Raw genomic sequence first — 20,791 nt, 5'->3', positions numbered from 1 at the left:
TCTTGGGCCCCAAAGGTCCCGGGATCTCTCTCTCTCTCTCTCTCTCTCTCCCTGTCCCGTCTCTCTGAAAACTCAAAGCAGTTCCCGGCCCCGGCCTCCCTGGCTCATTCTTGGTGGGGAAATGGGCTCAGAGAGGTTAAGCGATCAGTCGGGGTCACCCGGCAATGCCAGGGTGGGACAAGGACTGAGGCTTGGGCCTCCTGGTGCCCAACTGTCACCTATCCCATCAGACCACTCTGTGTGGCCGGCGGGCACCCCGTAAACGCCGTGACCCCAGCCCGACACGTCCACTCCCACGGAGACCCAAGGGTCATCCGGGCCGCGGTCAGGTGACCCCCGCAGAGGACGGAGCCGAGGTCCCCGGGATCGTTTTCTGGCGGGGGAGGGCGTCCCGAGCCCCGGATCGCCGCCCGCAGCGTGTTGCCACCCGGGAGGTCCGTCCCGGTCTCCCCGGGATCGTCCTGAACCCAGCCCTGGGAAGCAGCACATATGATCCCGCCCTGGGGGACCCCTCAAACCTATGGCAGTCTCATGAACCCCGGGAGGGTGGGAAGGACGATTGGAGAAATTGAGGCACAGCGGCAGGAAGCGTCTCCCCCTTCGCCCCCCCCCCCCAAATCCCAGCGGATCCTCTCGGCTTCCCAGCTGGCCCTGTACCGTCAGCGGCAGTGGCGGCCGCCATCGGAGAGGACTCCGGCCCCGGGTGGAGGGAAATGCGGGGCCGGGGGCCAGGGGGGCGGGGTGCTGAGTCAGAGTGGAGGTGGAGTTTACTGCGGACCGGGTATCTGGCCCCGGGCCCCGGGCGCGGGGCAGAGGCTTTTCTGTGGGCATATCAGATGGCGCCCAGCTGCCCCGGCCCTCACGTCACGGGTGCGGGCAGTGGGAGCCGCTGACCTTGAGACGCTCTCTCCGGCACGGCAGCGTTGCGACCGATTGACGCGCGGCCCGGCCCGAGCCTGTGAGTCAGGACACCCGGGTCCGAGTCCCGGCTCCGCCCCCGGCCCGCTGGGTGACCTTGGGCAGGTTGCTCAACCCGCTCTGGGCCTCTGTTTCCCCACCTGTACGATGGGGGTGGGGTTCCTGCCCGCCCCGTCTCCGCCTCAGACTGGAAGTCCCGGAAAGGGATGGGTCCGGTCTGATTCTCCTGTGAGGTCTGGCGGAAAGAGCCCGGGCCTGGGAGTCAGAGGACGTGGGTGCTAATCCCGGCTCTGCCACGTGTCTGCCGTGTGACCTTGGGCAATAGCCTTCCCTTCTCTGTACCCCAGTGACCTCATCTGTAAAATGGGGACCGAGACCGTGAGCCCCATGTGGGACGGGCACTGTGTCCGACTTAATAATGTTGGTATTTGTTAAGCGCGTACTATGTGCAGAGCACTGTTCTAAGCGATGGGGGAGATACAGGGTCAGCAGTTTGTCCCACGTGAGGCTCACAGTTTTAACCCCCATCTTACAGATGAGGTCACTGAGGCCCAGAGAAGTGAAGTGACTCGCTCACAGTCCCACAGCTGACAAGTGGCAGAGCCGGGAGTCGAACCCATGACCTCTGACTCCCAAGGCCGGGCTCTTTCCACTGAGCCTCGCTGCTTCTCGAAACTTGATTACCTTGTAGCTCCCCCAGTGCTTAGAACAGTGCTGGGCACCTAGTAAGCGCTTAGCAAATCCCCCAGTTATTATTATTATCACCCCAGTGCTGAGCACGACGCTCGGCACAGTCGGTCAGTCGTATTTATTGAGCGCTTACCGTGTACACCAAGCAGTTGGGAGAGTGCGGTACAACAGTACGAGCCATCCAGAGCGCTTTCCACACACCTCTGTTTTGATTCGGAAGCAGAGTGGCTCAGTGGAAAGAGCCAGGGCTTCGGAGTCAGAGGTCATGGATTCGACTCCCGGCTCTGCCACTTGTCAGCTGGGTGACTGTGGGCGAGTCACTTCGCTTCTCTGGGCCTCAGTTCCCTCATCTGTAAAATGGGGATTAACCGTGAGCCTCACGTGGGACAACCCGATGACCCCGGATCTACCCCAGCGCTTAGAACGGTGCTCTGCACGTAGTAAGCGCTTAACAAATACCAACATTATTAGTATTATCCGCCCTGCCCTTCACCCTGAAGGCTGTAGCAGTTTTGGGGGGTCCCATGACTGCTGAGGGGATCAGGTCAATCCACAAGAGTCTGGACAGGGCTTGGGACCCCCCGGGGGGGGGGCCTAGGGCGCAACTGGAGGGGATCTCTCTGGGGAGTTTCGACGGGCTCCTCGGTAACCCGGACTGTGAGCCCGCCTTTGGGTAGGGATTGTCTCTATCTGTTGCCGATCGTACTTTCCAAGCGCTTAGTTCAGTGCCCTGCACACGGTAAGCGCTCGGTAAACACGACGGAATGAATGAACGAATGACTAACCCCTGGGGGAGGTTCCTCATTCACTCCGGAGTATTTACGGAGCCCCTGCCGTGTGCTCTGCAGAGCGCCGTACTGGGCGTCCGCTGCGTGCCAGAGAGCTCGACTGGGCACTGTACTGACCACCGGCTGGGGGCAGAGCACGGTTCCGCGTCCTGAGTGGGCACCCGGTCCATGTCAAATAAACGCCCCTGAACCAATCGCAGGGTCCCCAACCCCCGGGGTCAGCAGGGGGAGGGCGTCCCGGCTTCGATTAGACTGTAAGCCCGTCAGTGGGCAGGGATCGTCTCTATCTGTTGCCCAATTGTCCATTCCAAGCGCTTAGTACAGTGCTCTGCACGTAGTAAGCGCTCGATAAAGCCTATTGAACGATTGCATCTCTCCTGATGACTGTCCCTCTCCGGGTCCCCGTCCCTCTCCCCTCCCCCATCTCTCTCACAGCCCCACGGAAGCCCCCCGCCCACCCTCCCGGCCACCCCCTGGTGAGAGATAAAACGGAAACCTCAGTGACCCTGACCTGGTCCCCGCCGGAGACGGAGCGGCCCGCGGCCGTCGATGGCTACCTGGTGGAGCGCAAGGTGCTGTCGGGCCACACCTGGCAGCGGTGCCACGCGGCGGACCCGGTGCCCGGCCCCGAGCTCGTGGTCAGCGGCCCGGACGAGGAGGGCGACTACCAGTTCCGCGTCTGTGCCGTCAACAGCTTCGGCCGAAGTCCCTACCTCGAGTTCCCCGGCACCGTCCACCTCAGTAAGGGCCGGGGCCGGGCGGGGCGGAACCGAGGCCGGAGTAGCACCGCCTCCAGACCCCGTGATGCCCGGGGCGCTGGAAGGGGCTTGCGTGGGTGAAGCTCCCATGGGTGGGGGCTTCACGGGGAAGGGCGGGGGGTTGGTGGCGTCCGGTGTGCTGTTGTTGGGGGTTGGGTTTCAGGTGGTCCCCCTGTGGTCCGACCCTTCCGGGAAAGTGGGGACAGCTTCTCGCCGCACTTTCCAAGGCGGCTATTACTTGTCCAAGCCCCAGATTTCCCACGGCGTCGTTCCCCGGCCCGGGCCACGTGCCCGCCGGGCGGGGTCACCCTGCTCCTGCCCGGATCCCGGGGCCCTCCCTCTTCGCCTGCACTGGGCGGCCACTCGGTGACTCGGACAGGAGGGCCGTCCCCCAACCTCGCCCTCCCCAGTAAGGGTTCAGGTCACTGGTGAGAGGGCCCCGGGGTCAGGGTTGGGACTTTCCAGTCCCCGCCCCCCCCAGGCTCACGTGACAGCGGCCCTCTCTCTGCCACCCAAGGCCCCGGAGAAGGGTCACCCTTGACCCGCCTCCCAAGGGTCCTCAGCTGGTTGGAACCGCAGCCGAAGGGGACCGACCCCGCTGCAGGGGAGTTGTGGCAAGTCCGCCCCTCACTGGCTCCAGCCCAAGACCATTTGGCCGCTGCTCTGGCCGCCACCGGCTGCGCGGGCTCCCTGGCGAGGGGCCGTGAGGCGGGCGGACACGGGGTTCCAGAGTCCGGTGTTAGCGCTGGCCTGGCGTCTTTCAGCGGGACCGCACCTTGCTGATCTTCAAGGGTCGGAGCCAGTGCACTGGACATGGTCTGTGCCCACAAGGAGCTTACGCTCAAATTCTCCTTGGCCCGTCGGTCAGGCTGGGGGTTGCTGTCTGTGTCTGTGGGCCTTGGGCCAGCCTGATCCCTCCGGGACAGCCCAACTGACCGCCGGCCTCTTTCTCTCACCCCTCACCCCTCAGAGCCTTCGGCGGCATTCTCCAAGGAGGAGCCGGCTCGGCGCACGGTGAAGGCGGCGGCCACGGAGACGGTCACGCTGAGCTGCCGGGTGGCCCAGGCCCAGACGACGGTGCGGTGGTACAAGGACGGGAAAGCGCTGAGCTCCGGCCAGAGGGTGCGCGTGGAGGCCCAGGGCCGGGAGCGGAAGCTGGTGGTGCAGGGGGCCGGGCCGGCCGACGCCGGGGAGTACGCCTGCGAGGCGGGCGGACAGAGGCTCGCCTTCCGGCTGGACGTGGCAGGTCAGGACCTTCCCGGATCATCGTATCCCCTCCCCTGCATCGAGCCCTGATGGCAGATCTTCCCTGGATGTGTCTAGTTCTGGGCGGGAAGAATCTCCAGTCTCCCACAGTGAGGGGTTCCTGTGTCCCCAGTTCTTCCTGTCCATCAGCCTCTCCCATCACCTCCTCATTCATTCATTCATTCAGTCAGTCAGTCGTATTTATTGAGTGCTTACCGGGTGCAAAGCACTGTACTAGGTGCTTGGGAGAGTACAGTATAACAATAACAATATAATATCTTCCCCAGGCTCACCTCCGATCCCCCAATACCGATTCCCCCATTTGTCTTCTCCCTCTTTCCCCCTTCATTTCTCTGATTTCTCCACATCCCCCTCTGGCTCTCCCTCAGTATTGTACTTCCAGCCGGCCGGTTGCTCAAGTTCCGCTCCCACCGAGATCAGCCCCCCCAGCTCAGGTCCCCAGGCTCGGCTGTCCCCCCTCACCCCCCCGCCGGGCCCCGCGCCTTCGGGCTCGGCTCCCCAGCTTCAGGATCCTCGGGAACGAGCAGCCCAGGCTCAGCTGTCCTGGGCCCAGCTCTCCTCGGCTCAGCTCCCCGAAGCTCAGCATCCCGGGTGCGGTTTTTCCGGCCCGACCCGTCCAGACTCAGCACCCTGGGCTCAGCTGCCTGGTCTCAGTCCCCCCAGATAGTTCGTGAGGTTCACCTGCACAGGCTCAGCTCCCCCGGTTTCAGCTCCCCGAACTCTACTAGGCTTCCTTAGATGGGCAGACCCTACTGCGGGCTGCCACGGAGTGGTTTAGCCACAGCAGTGATTCACGTTGCCCCACTGTCCGCTCCTCCCCTTTCCTGGCTGGGAAAAGATCTTGCTGGGTTTCACCCATCTCCCCTTGACGGCCCTTCTCGGGACCGTGGGCTCAAGTTTCCTTCACAGGCTGGTTATAGGTGGTTTGTCTGTAAGGTCGTCAGCTCCTCCTCCCCGTTTCATCTCCCCTCTTTCTCCCGCCCATCTCCAGAGCCCCCGGTGGTATTTGCTGAAGAGGAGCCGACTCAGCGCACCGTGAAGGCGGCGGCCACGGAGACCATCACGCTGAGCTGCCTGGTGGCCCAGGCCCAGACGACCGTGCAGTGGTACAAGGACGGGAAACCGCTGAGCTCCGGCCAGAGGGTGCGCGTGGAGGCCCAGGGCCGGGAGCGGAAGCTGGTGGTGCAGGGGGCCGGGCCGGCCGACGCCGGGGAGTACGCCTGCGAGGCGGGCGGACAGAGGCTCGCCTTCCGGCTGGACGTGGCAGGTCAGCTCCTTCCCGGGTCATCGCATCCTCTCCCCTGTCGAATTCTGACTCCAAACCTCCTGGGTGTGGGTCTCATTCTTCGGCGGGAAGAGTTTCCATCCTCCCCCAGTGATCCAGTCCAGTGTCTGCAGCCCTTCCTGACCACCAGAGTCATTTTCCCTCCCAAGCTTCTGCCATCACCTTCTCCTCAGCTCAACTCTGATCCTCAATACCGATTTCCCTATGACTCTGATCTCCTCCCTTCTTCCTCTTCCTCTATTTTGCTGATTCCCCCAATTCCCTTTCAACTTTTCCCCAGTGTTGTGCTTCCGTCCGGTCATTAGTTCAGGTTCCCGATCTCGACTCTCCCAGCGCACCTCTCCCCAGCTCAGCTCCCCAAGACCCATCTACCCCGGGCACATCTCCACTGGGCCCAGCACTGTCAGACTCCACTCTCTGGGCTCAGCTCCCCAAGTTTAGGTCCCTCCAGAATAAGCACCCCAGACTCAGCTTAACCCTCAGCTCTCCTGTGCCCAGTTCCTCTGGGTTCAGCACCCCCAGGCTCAGCACCCCAGATTCAGCTGCCTCCTCTCAACAGGTCCCCGACCTCTGTTTATGAGACCCAAGGATGTGAGTTCAACCTCCTGGGGCCCAGCTCCCCTGGGCTCAGTTCATCCAAGCTCAGCTCTCCCAGGTTCAAGTTCCGTTGAGATACCCGGACTTAGCTCCACCGGCTCTGTGAAGATCCCGTGGACCAGCAGACCCCGATTCAGTCTGTCACACGGGTTTTTACCCACAACATGCCCTGATGCTCCCCAACGTCCACCCGTCCCCGCTCCCGGCCAGGAAGAGATCGTGCTGGGTTTCACCCATCTCTCCTCAGTGGCCTTTCTTGGGGCTTCAGGCTAACAAATCCTTGCAGACTGGTTATAGTTGTGGTTTGTGTATGGTTTTCTGGTCTTTCCATGCTCATCTCTCCTCCTTCTTCTGCCTCTCTCCAACCAGAGGCCCCGGTGGTATTTGCCAAGGAGGAGCCGGCGCAGCGCACGGTGAAGGCGGCGGCCACGGAGACGGCCACGCTGAGCTGCCGGGTGGCCCAGGCCCAGACGACGGTGCAGTGGTACAAGGACGGGAAACTGCTGAGCTCCGGCCAGAGGGTGCGCGTGGAGGCCCAGGGCCGGGACCGGAAGCTGGTGGTGCAGGGGGCCGGACCGGCCGACGCCGGGGAGTATACCTGCGAGGCGGACGGACAGAAGCTCGCCTTCCGGCTGGACGTGGCAGGTCGGGACCTTCCCGGGTCATCATATCCCCCTCCTGTGTCGAGCTTTGATGCAAAACCTTCCCAGTGTCGGTCTAGTTCTGGTTCGGGAAGAGTCTCCAGCCTCCTGGAGTGTCCTGTTCCAGTGTCCCTAGGCCTTCCTGCCCATCAGAAGCATTTTCCCTTTCCAGCCTCTGCCGTCACCTCCTTCTCCAACTCAACTCTAAGCCCCCAGTCCAAATTTCCCCCACGATTGTGGCTTCCTCCCTTCTCTCCCTTTCCCCCTCTAGCTCTTTGATTTCCCGTGTTCCCCCTGACTCTCCCTCCGTATTCTGCTTCTGGCCTGTTAGTATTTCAGGCTCGAGTCCTCTGAGATAAGCTTCCCCAGCTCCTTTCCCCTTGCTCAGTTCTCCCGGATGGCCTCCCCCGGGCTCAGCAACCCCAGCTCGGCTCCTCTGAGCTTAGTTCCCTCGACTAGGTTCCTCTGCACTCGAGTCCTCCAGGCTCAAGATTCCCAAGCTCAGCTCCCCTGCACTCTGCTCATCCAAGCTCAGCTTTCCCGGGCTGAGAGCGATAAGCTCAGCTCTTCCCACTCGGGGACCTGGGCTCAGCTCCCCAGATAAAGTCGTCTAGACTCAGATCGCTGGTCTCGGCTCCAGCCGGTTCTGCCGGACCTACAAGACCCCTATGAACGGTCAGACTCACATCCAGGCTGTCACGCAGGGTTTCAACCACACCGTTGGCCAGTGTAGCCCCAGCGTCCTCCCTTCCAAACCCGTGGCCAAAAAGATGGTGCCGGGCTTCACCCGTTTCTCCTCGATGGTCCTTCTCTGGGCTATGGGCAAGCAAATCGGCTTCACGGGCTGGTTGTGGTGGCGGTCCATCAGTTCCTCCCAGGTTCATCTTCCATCTCCTTCCCTCCCCCCCACCACAGAGGCCCCGGTCGCGTTCGCCAAGGAGGAGCCGGCGCGGCGCACGGTGAACGCGGCGGCCACGGAGACGGTCACCCTGAGCTGCCAGGTGGCCCAGGCTCAGACGACCGTGCAGTGGTACAAAGATGGGAAACTGCTGAGCTCGAGCCAGAAGGTGCACGTGGAGGCCCAGGGCCGGGAGCGGAAGCTGGTGGTGCAGGGGGCCGGGCCGGCCGACGCCGGGGAGTACGCCTGCGAGGCGGGCGGACAGAGGATCGCCTTCCAACTGGACGTGGCAGGTCAGCTCCTTCCCGGGTCATCGTATCCCCTCCCCAGCATCAAGCCCCGATACAGAGCCTTCCTGGGGTGTCTTGTTCTGGGAAGGGAAGAATCTCCATCCTCACCCTATGACCTGTTCCAGCGGCCCAGGTCCTTCCTGTCCATCAGAGTCATTTTCCTTCTCCAGCCTCTGCCATCACCTCCTCCCCCAGCTCAGCTTTGAGTCCCCAGTCCTAATTTCATCTGTGACATCACCTTCCTCCCTTCCCTCCCTTTCCCTCCCAAGGTCTCCGATTTTCCCATGTCCCCTCTGTGACTCTCCCCGATTGTTCTGATGTCGGTCAGTCAGTTTCTCAGATTCCTTTCCCTTGAGAACAGGTCCCCAGGCCCAGCTCCCTGGGGTTCAGGTCCTCCAAGCTCAGCTTCCAGAGATTAATAATAATAATAATAATAATAATGTTGGTATTTGTTAAGCGCTTATTATGTGCAGAGCACTGTTCTAGCGCTGGGGTAGACACAGGGGAATCAGGTTGTCCCACGTGGGGCTCACGGTCTTAATCCCCATTTGACAGATGAGGTAACTGAGGCCCAGAGAAGTGAAGTGACTCGCCCACAGTCACACAGCTGACAAGTGGCAGAGCCGGGATTCGAACCCGTGACCTCTGACTCCAAAGCCCGGGCTCTTTCCACTGAGCCACGCTGCTTCCAAGGGCTCAGCTCACGTGGGCTCAGCATCCCAGGCTCAGCTAGCTGGTCTCACCGCCCCAAGATCGGGTCACCAGGCTCAGCTACACGGGCTCAGCTCGCCCAAGCTCAGCTCCTCCAGAAAGAGGTGCCCCGGACTTAGCTTCCCGAGCTCTGTGAGGCTCTTCCGGCCACATCGTTCCCGGATGCTCTCAGTGCCCACCTCTCTCCGCCCCTGGCCAGGAGGTGATCTCGCCGGTTTCCACCCATCTCCCACTGATGACACTTCTCGGGGCTGCAGGCTAGCATTTGCCTTGACTGGGGCTGGTTATGGTTACGGTTTCTCTGTACAATCACCAGTTCCCTCCCCGCTCATCATTTATCTTCTTCCTTCCCCCGCTCACCCAGAGCCTCCGGTGGCATTTGCCAAAGAGGAGCCGGCTCGGCGCACGGTGAAGGCGGCGGCCACGGAGACGGCCACGCTGAGCTGCCGGGTGGCCCAGGCCCAGACGACGGTGCAGTGGTACAAGGACGGGAAACCGCTGAGCTCCGGCCAGAGGGTGCGCGTGGAGGCCCAGGGCCGGGAGCGGAAGCTGGTGGTGCAGGGGGCCGGGCCGGCCGACGCCGGGGAGTACGCCTGCGAGGCGGGCGGACAGAGGCTCGCCTTCCAACTGGACGTTTCAGGTCAGCTCCTTCCCGGGTCATCGTATCCCCTCCCCTGCATCGAGCCCTAATGTGAAGCTTTCCAGGTGCTTGTCTATTCTGGATGGGAAGAGTCTCCAGCCTCCTGCAGTGTCCCGTTCCAGTGCCCCAAGTCCTTCCCGTCAGAGTCATTTTCCCTCCCCGTCCTCGGCCGTCACCTCTTCCCCCAGCTCAGCTCCGAGCCCCCAATCCCGATTCCCCCGTGACTCCGGTTTCCTCCCTTCTCTCCCTTCCTCCCTCCAGGTCTCTGATTTCCCCACGTGCCCTCTGGCCCTCCCCCAGTTCTACTCTCTGGCCGATCAATCCCTCAGGCTGCGCTCCTCCGAGATGAGCTCCCCCGGCTCAATTCCTCCGCTCTGGTCCCCCAGCTGGCCTCCCCTAGGTTCAGCTTTCCCCAGGCTTGGCTCCCCCGGACTCAGCTACCGCAGTTCGGTTCCTCCAGACTCAATTCCCTGCCCTAGGCTCCTCTCGGCTTCCCTCCTCCAGGCTCCGGTCTTCTAGTGCCAGCTTCCCCTGGGGCCCTACTCAACCAAGCTCAGATTTCCCAACCTCAACACTCTAAGCTCAGCTCTTCCCAGTCACGTACCTGGGCTCAGCTCCCCACCTGCCGTTCATTAGACTCAGCTCCTGAAGACTGGGCTCACTTTCACCCGACCTTCCTTCTTACGGAAGGGCAAACTCTGGTCCAGGGTTTTGGCCACAACATAAGCCACTGGAGCTCCAGGGTCTGCCCTTCCCTCCTCCTGGTGAGGAAGAGATCGTGCCGGGTTTCACCCGGCTCTCACTGATGGCCCTTCTCTAGGCTGGGCTAGCAAATATTCTCATTGTGGCTATGAGGGTTTTTTCTTTAGGGTTGCCTGTTCCCTCCCCACTCATCTCACTTCTTCCTCCCGCCCATTTCTCCCAGAACCCTCGTTGGCATTTGCCAAAGAGGAGCCGGCTCAGCGCACAGTGAAGGTGGCAGCTATGGAGATGGCCACGCTGAGCTGCCGGGTGGCCCAGGACCAGACGGCCGTGCGGTGGTTCAAGGACGGGAAACCGCTGAGCTCCGGGCAGAGGGTGCGCGTGGAGGCCCAGGGCCGGGAGCGGAAGCTGGTGGTGCAGGGGGCCGGGCCGGCCGACGCCGGGGAGTACGCCTGCGAGGCGGGCGGACAGAGGCTCGCCTTCCGGCTGGACGTGACAGGTCAGGACCTTCCAAGGTCATCGTATCCCATGCCCTGCTTCAAGCCCAGTTCTCTCCAGTTCAGCTTCCTTGGACTCAGTTCCCCCAAGCGCACTGTGCTGAGCTCAGCTCCCCTGGCGTAGATCCCCTGGGTTCAGCTCCCACTTTCCCTGGGTTCTGCTCACCCAAAGCTCAGTTGCCCCTCAGGTTCACCTGCCCCAGACTTAGCGTTGAGGACGTGAGCCTGAGGGGGAGCTGAGCCGGGGGATGGGTGCTAAGGTTCTTGAACTCAGCTCCCCCAGGTTGCTCTTCCCCAGGCTCAGCTCCTCCAGCTCAGCTCCACAGTCTCGGTTTCCCTGGGCTTCAGCTCCCTGAGGTCTGCGAGGCTGTCACGGATGGGTAGACCCTGCTCCACGTTTTCAGAGAGAGCTTTGGTCACCACGTCTGCTGATGCTGCCCGGGTGTCCACCCCTCCCCACTCCTGGTCAGGAAGAGACCGTGCCGGGTTTCCCCCATCTCTCCTTCGTGGCCCTTCTGGGGTCCGCAGCCTAGCAGATCTCTTTCACGGGCTGGTTACGGTTGTCAGTTCCTTCCCCGCTCATCTCACCTCTTTCTCCCTCCCGTCTCCACCAGAGGCTCAAGTGGTATTTGCCAAGGAGGAGCCGGCGCAGCGCACGGTGAAGGCGGCGGCCACAAAGACGGCCACGCTGAGCTGCCAGGTGGCCGAGGCCCAGACGACCGTACAGTGGTACAAGGACGGGAAAATGCTGAGCTCCGGCCAGAGGGTGCGCGTGGAGGCCCAGGGCCGGGAGCGGAAGCTGGTGGTGCAGGGGGCCGGGCCGGCCGACGCCGGGGAGTACGCCTGCGAGGCGGGGGGACAGAGGCTCGCCTTCCAGTTGGACGTCTCAGGTCAGCTCCTTCCCGGGTCATCGTATCCCCTCCCCTGCGTCGAGCTCTGATGCCAAACCTTCCTGGGGTGTGTCTAGTTCTGGGGCGGGAAGAGTCTCCTGTCTCCCGCAGTGAGCAGTGCCCACAGACCCACCTGTCCAACAGTATTGTCTTCCGTTCCCAGCCTCCCATCATAATAATAATAACTGTGTCATTTGTTAACCACTCACTGGATGCCAAGCACTGTAGTAAGCACTGGAGTAGATGCAAGATAATGAAATCCCTCAAGGGGCTCACCGTCTGAATAGGAGGGAGCCGAGGAGACAGGATTCGAATCCCCACTTTGAAGATGAGGGAACTGAGGCGCAGAGGCGTGAAATGACTTGCCCAAGGTCACACAGCAGACGGGTGGCGGAGCCGGCATTAGAACCCACATCCTTGTGATTTCCAGGCCCGGACCCTCTCCACCAGGCCGCACTGCTTCCCATCTCCTCCCTCAGCTCAACTCTGAGACTCCAATCCCAGTTCCCCCATGGCTCTGACCTCAGCTGGGACTTAGCTCCCTGGCCTCTGTGAGGTTCCCGTGGACAGGCCGACCCTGCTCCAGGTTGCCATGGAGGGTTAGGGACAATTCATGACGCTACCGCATATGCGTCCCTCCCCGCTCCTGACCGGGAAGAGAGTGTGTTGGGTTTCACCCGTCTCTCCTTTACAGCCCGTTTCTGGGATGTGGGCTAGCAGATGGCCTTTACGGGCTGGTTATGGTCATCGGTTCCGTCTCCGCTCACCTCTCTTCCTCCTCCTGCCCCACCACTCCCAGAACCCCCAGTGGCATTTGCCAAGGAGGAGCCGGCGCGGCGCACGGTGAAGGCGGCGGCCACGGAGACGGCCACGCTGAGCTGCCTGGTGGCCCAGGCCCAGACGACCGTGCGGTGGTACAAGGACGGGAAACCGCTGAGCTCCGGCCAGAGGGTGCGCGTGGAGGCCCAGGGCCGGGAGCGGAAGCTGGTGGTGCAGGGGGCCGGGCCGGCCGACGCCGGGGAGTACGCCTGCGAGGCGGACGGACAGAGACTCGCCTTCCGGCTGGACGTGGCAGGTCAGGACCATCCCGGGTCATCAAATCCCCTCCCCTGCTTCGAGTCCTGATGAGACATCTTCCCTGGATATGTCTAGCTGTGGGGCGGGAAGAGTCTCCAGCCTCCACCAATGAGCTGTTCTGTTGCTGCCCCCAGTCTTTCCTGTCTATCTCAGCTCAGCTCTGAGTCCCCAGTTCCAATTCCCCCATGACTCCAGTATCCTCCCATCTCTCCCTTTGCCCCTCCAGCTCTCTGATTTCCCAACATCCTCCTGTGACTTTGCCCAGTATTGTGATTCCAGCCCATCAGCACATCAGGCTCCCCCCACCCCCGATGACTCGGTTCCTCAGTTTCACCTACCTCAGACCCTTCCCTCAGGCTCAGCACTCTCGGACCCGTCTCCCAGGCTCAGATTCCACAGGCTCAACTCCCCTAGATTAGCCTTCCTGGGATCAGCTCCCCGTGTTCAACTCCCTGGGGTCTGGTCCCCCCCCTTCAGTCTCCTGGATGCAATTCTTCTGAGCTCAGTTTTCCTCAGTTCACCTTTCTTGGACTCAGTTCCCTTTGGTTCATCTTGCTGGGCTCAGCTCCCTCAGCTCAGGTCCTCTTGCGATTAACTCCCTCCAGGTTGCTTCCGCGGGGCTTCGCCCCCCTCCGCCCCTCAGTTACCCCTAAGGTTCACCTGCCCCAGACCTAGCACTCACCCCCGACCCAACCCAGGCTCAGCCCTCATGGACTCAACTCTTGGGGCTCAGATCTCTAGGTCTGGGTCCTTGGGCTCAGCTCCCCCAGATTCCTCTCCGCTGGCTCAGCTTCCCCGTGCTCAGCTTCCCCGGCTCTGTTAGCTTTCCATGGACAGGCGGACCCTGGTCCGGGCTGTCACGGAGGGGTTTGGCCACAACGTTCACTGATGCTCCTCCCGTGTCCACCAAACCCTGCCCCTGGGCAGGAGGAGATCATGCGGGCTTTCACTTATCTCTCCTTGATAGCCAATCTCTGGAACGTAGGCTAGCAAATCCATGCGGGATAGTTATGGTTGCGGTTTGTCTGTACAGTTGTCGGTTCCTTTCCCTGCTCATCTCTTCCTCCTGCCTCTCCTCCCCGTAGAGCCCCCGGTGGTATTTGCCAAGGAGGAGCCGGCTCAGCGCACGGTGAAGGCGGCGGCCACGGAGACGGCCACGCTGAGCTGCCGGGTGGCCCAGGCGCAGACGGCCGTGCAGTGGTACAAGGACGGGAAACTGCTGAGCTCCAGCCAGAGGGTGCACGTGGAGGCCCAGGGCCGGGACCGGAAGCTGGTGGTGCAGGGGGCCGGGCCGGCCGACGCCGGGGAGTACGCCTGCGAGGCGGACGGACAGAAGCTCGCCTTCCGGCTGGACGTGGCAGGTCAGGAACTTCTCGGGTCAGCAAAACTCCCCTGCGTCGAGTCCTGATGCAAAACCTTCTCAGGTTGTGTCTCGTTCTGGGGCAGAAAGATGCTCCGGCCTTCCCTAGTGACCTGTTCCAGTGCTCCCGGTCCTTCCTGTCCATCAGGGTCGTTTTCCCTCCCCAGCCTCTGCCTTCACCTTCTCTCCCAGCTCAGCTCTGAGCCCTTAATCCCAATTTCCCTCTTGCCTCTGGTTTCCTCCCTCTCCTCCCCTTTCCCCTCTAGCTCTCTGATTTCCCCCCGTCCCCTTCTGACCCTGCCCCATTTTTGAGCTTCAGGCTGGTCAGTTCCTCAGGCTCTGCTCCCTCAAGACCAGGTCCCCAGGCTCAGCTCCCCTGGGCTCAGTTCCCTGAGGTCAGTTCACCAGGCTCAGCTACCTGGTCTCAGCTCCTCGAGATCAGGTCTCCAGGCTCAGCTCCACAGGCTCCGCTCCCTGGGGCTCGGCTCATTCAGACTCAGCCCCTCCAGGTTCAACTCCCCGGGTAGAGCTCTCCGGGCTTGTGGACGGGCAGACCCTGGTCCGGGATGTCACGCAGGGTTTTGGCCACAACGTTCCCCGATGCTCCCCTAGTGTCCCCTCATCCTCGCTCCTGACCAGGAAGAGATCTTACTGGATTTCATCCATCCTTCCTCGATGGCCCTTCTCGGGATTGTGGGCTAGCAAATCTCCTTCATGCGCTGGTTATGGGCAGTTTGTCTGTACGGTCGTCAGTTCCTTCCCCGTTCATCTCACCTCTTCCTCCCGCCCATCTCTACCAGAGCCCCAGGTGGTATTTGCCAAGGAAGAGCCGGCGCAGCGCACGGTGAAGGCGGCGGCCACGGAGACGGCCACGCTGAGCTGCCGGGTGGCCCAGGCCCAGACGGCCGTGCGGTGGTTCAAGGACGGGAAACCGCTGAGCTCCGGCCAGAGGGTGCGCGTGGAGGCCCAGGGCCGGGAGCGGAAGCTGGTGGTGCAGGGGGCCGGGCCGGCCGACGCCGGGGAGTACGCCTGCGAGGCGGGCGGACAGAGGCTCGCCTTCCGGCTGGACGTGGCAGGTCAGGACCTTCCCGGGTCATCCTATCCCCTCCCCTACTTCCAGCCCTGACGCCAAACCGTCCCGGATTGTGTCTCGTTCTGGGGTGGAAAGAATCTCCATCCTCCCCCAGTGCCCTATTCCACTGCCCCCAGTCCTTCCTGATCATCTGAGTCATTTTCCCTCCCCGGCCTCTGCCGATTCCTCAGCCTTGGGCTCCCAATCCCAATTCCTTCCAGCTCTCTGACTTCCCACATCCCCCTCTGACTCTTTCCCACTGTTGCACTTCCAGTACCTCACTCTTCTCTCCCTTGAGATCAGGTCCCCAGGCTCAGCTACAGGGGCTCAGCTCGCCAGGGTCCGGCTCCCCTGGGTTCAAGTCATCCAAGTTCAGTTCCCCGGGCTCCGCAAGGCTCCTTTATATAGGAAGACCCTGCTCCAGGCTGCCACGGAGGGATTTGGCCCCAAGGTTTATTGATGTTGCCCCAGTGTCTGCCCCTCCCCTTTCCTGGCCAGCAGGAGATCTTGCCGGGTTTCAGCATCTCCCATCACAGGCCCTTCTCGGAACTATGGGCTAGCAAGTTTCCTTCACGGGATGGTGGTTTGTCTTGTCGGTTGTCAGTTCCTTCCCCCACTCACCTCAGCCTTGCCCCCTCACCCATCTCCCCCAGAGGCCCCGGCGGTATTTGCCGAGGAGGAGCCGGCACAGCGCACGATGCAGGTGACGGCCACGGAGACGGCCACGCTGAGCTGCCGGGTGGCCCAGGCCCAGACGGCCGTGCGGTGGTTCAAGGACGGGAAACCGCTGAGCTCCGGCCAGAGGGTGCGCGTGGAGGCCCAGGGCCGGGAGCGGAAGCTGGTGGTGCAGGGGGCCGGGCCGGCCGACGCCGGGGAGTACGCCTGCGAGGCGGGCGGACAGAGGCTCGCCTTCCGGCTGGACGTGGCAGGTCAGCTCCTTCCCGGGTCATCGTATTCCGTGCCCTGCTTCGAGCCCTCACGCCCAACATTCCCACGTGGGTCTCCTTCTGGGGTGGGAAGAGTCTCCGTAGTCCCCCAGTGACCTGTTCCAGTGCTCCCGGCCATTTCTGTCCATCACAGTCATTTTCCCTCCTCAGCCTCTGCCGTCACCTCCTCCCCCGGCTCAGCTCTGACCTCCGATCCCTATTCCCCAGCGTCTCTGATTTCCCCTCACAGTTTTCTGATTTCCCCACATCCCTCTCTGGCTCTCCCCCAGGACTGCATTTCTGGCCAGTCAGCCGCTCGGGCTTCACTCCGTCAGTGAATCAGTGCAGGGCACTGTACTAAGTGATCGGGAGAGTACAGCACAGCAGAGTTGGTAGACGCGTTCCCAGCCCGCAAGAAGCTTACACTCCCACACAGTGGGCTCCCCCAACTCAGGTCCCCAGGCTCGGCTGTCCCATCTCAGCTCCCCTCGACTCAATTCCCCCCTTGCTCCGGCCCCGTGGGTTCCGCTCCCCATCAGGTACAGTTCCCCTGGGCTCAGCTCCCCGAGCTCTGGTCCCCACAGTTCAGTTCACCCTTAGACTGACCTGCCTCAGGTTCTCTCCGGGCTCCGTGAGGCTCCCCTGGTTGGACAGAGTCTGGTCCAGGTTGTCACAGAGGGTTTTGGCCGCCACGTTCACCGATGGACACCCACTGTCTGTCCCTCCCCGCTCCTAGCCAGGATGAGATCGTGCCGGATTTCGCCCACTCTCCTCGACGCCCCTTGTCCGGGCTGCGGACTAGCAAATCTGCTTCACGGGCTGGTTTTGGTTGCCGTTGGTTGGCATGCCTCTCAGCTCCTTCCCTCCTCATCTCACCTCTTCCTCCCACCCGTCTCTGCCAGAGGCCCCGGCGGTATTTGGCGAGGAGGAGCCGGCGCAGCGCACGGTGCAGGTGGCGGCCACGGAGACGGCCACGCTGAGCTGCCGGGTGGCCCAGGACCAGACGGCCGTGCGGTGGTTCAAGGACGGGAAAGCGCTGAGCTCCGGCCAGAGGGTGCGCGTGGAGGCCCAGGGCCGGGAGCGGAAGCTGGTGGTGCAGGGGGCCGGGCCGGCCGACGCCGGGGAGTACGCCTGCGAGGCGGGCGGACAGAGGCTCGCCTTCCGGCTGGACGTGGCAGGTGAGGTGGCAGTCCCACTCGCTGTCGATCGAGAACGGGATCGCCAGTGGACCTGAACGAGGGGGACGTTTTCCGTATGGACCGTTCCTTCCGCCCTCCTCTGCCCGCCCAGGCTGTTGGGAGTATGACCTGTGGCTAGAGTTCTGGGGTAGAGTGGGCCCGATCGGTGGGCCCATCCCTCCGGCGGGTTTCCTAGCCCCTCAGCTCGGCGGCCTCTGCTCCCCTCCTCCTCCCGCCGGACGTGCCCAGGTCCCGGCCAGTGCCGCTCATGGCGACTTCTCCCTCTCTCTCCCACGTCCCCCTCCCCCTTTCAGAACCAGAAGCCAAAGCCCCCGAGCGTCCGGCCAGGCGCGAGCCCCTCGTGGTCCGAGAGCACGAGACCGTCGTCCTGTCCGCCGCCGTCACCTCGACCACCGCCTCTGTGGTCTGGCTCAAGGACGGGCTGGAGATCCGGCGGAGCAAGAGGCACGAGATGACGAGCGAGGGCTGCGTCCACACCCTGACCATCAGGGGGGCGGGGTCCAAGGACACGGCCATATACACCTGCAAGGCCAACAGGGAGCGTGAGGAGTTCCTGGTGCAGGTCCAAGGTGAGTCAGCCGCCCCCCGGGGGACCGGCGACTCCTCCCCTCCGGTCCCCGAGCTTCCTCCCTTTCCTCGGGGTCCCATCATCTACTGACCCCTTCCCTAAAGGTCATTTTGCTCATAATTCTGGACCCTATTTCCCCTAAACAACCGACCAGTCAGTCAGGCACCCAGTGGTAGTCACTGAGCATTTACTTCGTGCGGAGCACTCTATGAGGAGCTTGGGGAAGGACAAGAGGACAGTAGAGTTAGAGGACACGATCCCTCCCCTCAAGAAGCTTGCTTACGGTCGGCTTTGGGCAGAGCCCTCTAACACGTTCTTGGGAAAGGCCGCTCAAGGTAGATTCTGGCAGCTCCCGGTAGAAGCGTACGATATAATAATAATAATGTTGGTATTGGTTAAGCGCTTACTATGTGCAGAGCACTGTTCTGAGCGCTGGGGCCGATGCAGGGGAATCAGGTCGTCCCACGTGAGGCTCCCAGTTAATCCCCATTCTACGGAGGAGGGAACTGAGGCACAGAGAAGTGAGGTGACTTGCCCACAGTCACACAGCTGACGAGTGGCAGAGCCGGGATTCGAACCCACGAACTCTGACTCATATAGCAGGGGGTAGAGATGCTAGGAGGGAGCCATGGGATTTAAAAGACGGGAACCCAGCCCGGCAGAGCGGCAGAGGCTCGACAGATTCCAAGATTCCCATCGCTCGACGATTCTCTGCCCAACTGGAGGGGTCCGAGGAGTCAGACGGATCCCGTAGAACGGGGGCAGACCTGGGCATCCAAGGGAAGCCACCCTTAGGTCCTCCAAGGCCTCGGGTCAACCCAGCCGGAAACGAGCCCCCGTTGTGCAGCCCGCGGAGGCCGCAAGCGGGGAGAAGGTCCGAGATCGATCGATCGATCGGGAAGGCGGGCCCGGGGGCGGCGAGGTCTCGCAAACAGACCATGGACAGTCCAGACTGCGCCTAGCGAACGGAGCCGTTAGTTACCCGGCGTCGGGGACGACGACAAACGCCCTCCAGTGTTCGGTTCCACTGTCCACAGTGGACCCTCCCGTTGCCGTCTCTCCCGTTTACCTTGCCCCGGTTTGGGCCCGAGCCTCTGGGATCCTTCCGGCCTCCTTCCGCGCTAATTTTTTTTTTTTAATTTGGTTTAGGGTTTACCGTGTGCCAGTCGCTGTACTGAGCACTGGGGTAGGTACAAGTTAATCAGGTTGGACACAGTCCCTGCCTCACATGGGGCTCGCCGTCTTAATCCCCATTTTACAGGTGAGGTAAGTGAGGCACAGAGAAGTGAAGTGGCTTGTCCGAGGTCTCCCGGCAGATAAACGGCGGAGCTGGGCTCGGAACCCGTGTCCTTCCGACTCCCGGGCCCTTGCCCCGTCTACTAGGCCACAGTGCTTCTTCCTCAGACGAGGCCGACCGTTCTCTGGCCCCGTCCAGCCCGGCCCTCCGGGATGAGCCCCGTTCCGCCACTGGCGTCTCCCAGTCTACAGATGGGGAAACTGAGGCCCAGAGAGGTCTCCGTGGAGGACTGTCGGCCCCACCCTCGGGGGCCTTCCATTTGGGGGCGCCCTCCAGACACGTTTTCCCACCTCCTCGATTTCCCCCCGCCTATCTTCTGATTGGTTGCAGAGGTCCCAGTCAAGTTTGTCAAGCAGCTGGAGGTGGTCGGCGGGGAGGTGGGCGGCTCGGTGACCCTATCGTGTGAGCTGAGCGGGGCGGAGGGCGCCGTGGTGTGGTACCGGGACGGCACGGAAGTCAGGGCCGGCAAGCGGTTCCAGATGCGAGTGGACGGGGCCCGGCGCTCCCTCACCGTCTCGGGCCTGCGGGTGGAAGACGGAGGGGAGTATTCCTGCCGGACCCGGGACGACAAGACCAGCGTCCGGCTCGCCCCCGCAGGTCCGCCCACCACGGGGGGGCGGGGGAGCTGAGCTGGGGAGAGGCTGCGGGGGCCGCGGGGGTGGGGGAGGGGGCACCCCGGGGGTAGACGGGTAGGTGCGTGGTGGGAGTCGGTCGTCGGGGCCCAGATCGGAACCCGGCTCTCCGCGGTTCTGACCTTTCCACAACGGTGGCTCCCGGCCCCTGAGATCTCGGCCAGTCGGGGCCCCGGGGTGGCCCCCGACCCGCGAGGGGGGACGGGTCGCTCCCGTGGGGGAGGTCCGGCCGCACGTCCTCTCCGCTCTCCCGCCGCCACAGTGCCCCGCGTGGTGAGGTTCACGACGGAGCTGAGCCCCGTGGTGTCGGAGGAAGGGCGGGAGGCTACGTTCAAGTGTGTGGTGTGCCCCGACGATGCCGCAGTCACCTGGCAGCGGAACGGCACCCCCCTCGAGGCCGGGGAGAAGTTTGTCGTCGTCCGGCAAGGCGCCAGCCACAGCCTGACCGTCACCAGCCTGACCCTGGCGGACGCCGGCGAGATCGCGGCCGAGGCCGAAGGGGTGCGGACCCAAGCCGGCCTCAAGGTCCGAGGTGAGAGGGACCGGCCGCGGGAAAGACCCCCCCCCCCCACCTCGGTCCGGCGCGCGGCGTCCTCCCTGCACGATGGCCCGGGGGGACGGGGCGGACTGGACGCGGCTGCAGGGCCCCCTCGGCTTCCTGGAGGTCTGGGGCCCGAAGGCCTGACCGAGCGAGGTTTAACCCCGGGCCCTCTCGCCCCGGCCCCGCTCCCAGAGGCGCCGGTGCTGTTCCGGAAGAAGCTGGAGGCTCAGACGGTGGAGGAGAAGGGCACGGCCGTCCTGGAGGCGGAGCTGACCAAGCCGTCCACGGAAGTTAAGTGGCTGCGCAACGGTGCCGTGCTGAGCCCCGGCCCGAAAGTGGAGGTGCAGGCCGAGGGCGCCCGCCACCGCCTGATCATCCGCGACCTCAGCTTCTCCGACCGCGGCTTCTACGTCTGCGAGACCCTTGACGACAAGACCCAGGCCAAGCTCAACGTGGAGAGTGAGTTCCCGCGAGCGGGCCCGGGGGGTGGGGACGTACATCAGCACCGCCCTCACTATTACGGAGTCGGGGCAGGGGTGGCGGGGCCG

The 20,791-nt window shown here is 63.0% G+C and overlaps 1 protein-coding gene across 1 annotated transcript in view; it reads left to right on the top strand.

The window, feature by feature from the left end:
• OBSCN (obscurin, cytoskeletal calmodulin and titin-interacting RhoGEF) overlaps positions 1–20,791 on the top strand; it is an 81,291-nt gene that overhangs the window by 8,400 nt on the left and 52,100 nt on the right. Inside the window, exons 5-21 of the mRNA XM_029078229.2 lie at positions 2,832–3,137; positions 4,125–4,400; positions 5,412–5,687; positions 6,672–6,947; positions 7,859–8,134; positions 9,207–9,482; positions 10,408–10,683; positions 11,296–11,571; positions 12,371–12,646; positions 13,734–14,009; positions 14,809–15,084; positions 15,734–16,009; positions 16,909–17,184; positions 17,499–17,774; positions 19,401–19,667; positions 19,965–20,234; positions 20,436–20,702. Coding sequence (XP_028934062.1) covers positions 2,832–3,137; positions 4,125–4,400; positions 5,412–5,687; positions 6,672–6,947; positions 7,859–8,134; positions 9,207–9,482; positions 10,408–10,683; positions 11,296–11,571; positions 12,371–12,646; positions 13,734–14,009; positions 14,809–15,084; positions 15,734–16,009; positions 16,909–17,184; positions 17,499–17,774; positions 19,401–19,667; positions 19,965–20,234; positions 20,436–20,702 — 4,698 coding nt within the window. The remainder of the gene's footprint in view (positions 1–2,831; positions 3,138–4,124; positions 4,401–5,411; positions 5,688–6,671; positions 6,948–7,858; positions 8,135–9,206; positions 9,483–10,407; positions 10,684–11,295; positions 11,572–12,370; positions 12,647–13,733; positions 14,010–14,808; positions 15,085–15,733; positions 16,010–16,908; positions 17,185–17,498; positions 17,775–19,400; positions 19,668–19,964; positions 20,235–20,435; positions 20,703–20,791) is intronic.

The sequence above is a fragment of the Ornithorhynchus anatinus genome, chromosome 13 (genome assembly GCF_004115215.2).
Source record: "Ornithorhynchus anatinus isolate Pmale09 chromosome 13, mOrnAna1.pri.v4, whole genome shotgun sequence".
Lineage (NCBI taxonomy): Eukaryota > Metazoa > Chordata > Mammalia > Monotremata > Ornithorhynchidae > Ornithorhynchus > Ornithorhynchus anatinus.
The sequence above is the reverse complement of the archived record's forward strand: the minus strand, read 5'-3'. Positions and strand labels throughout refer to the sequence as shown.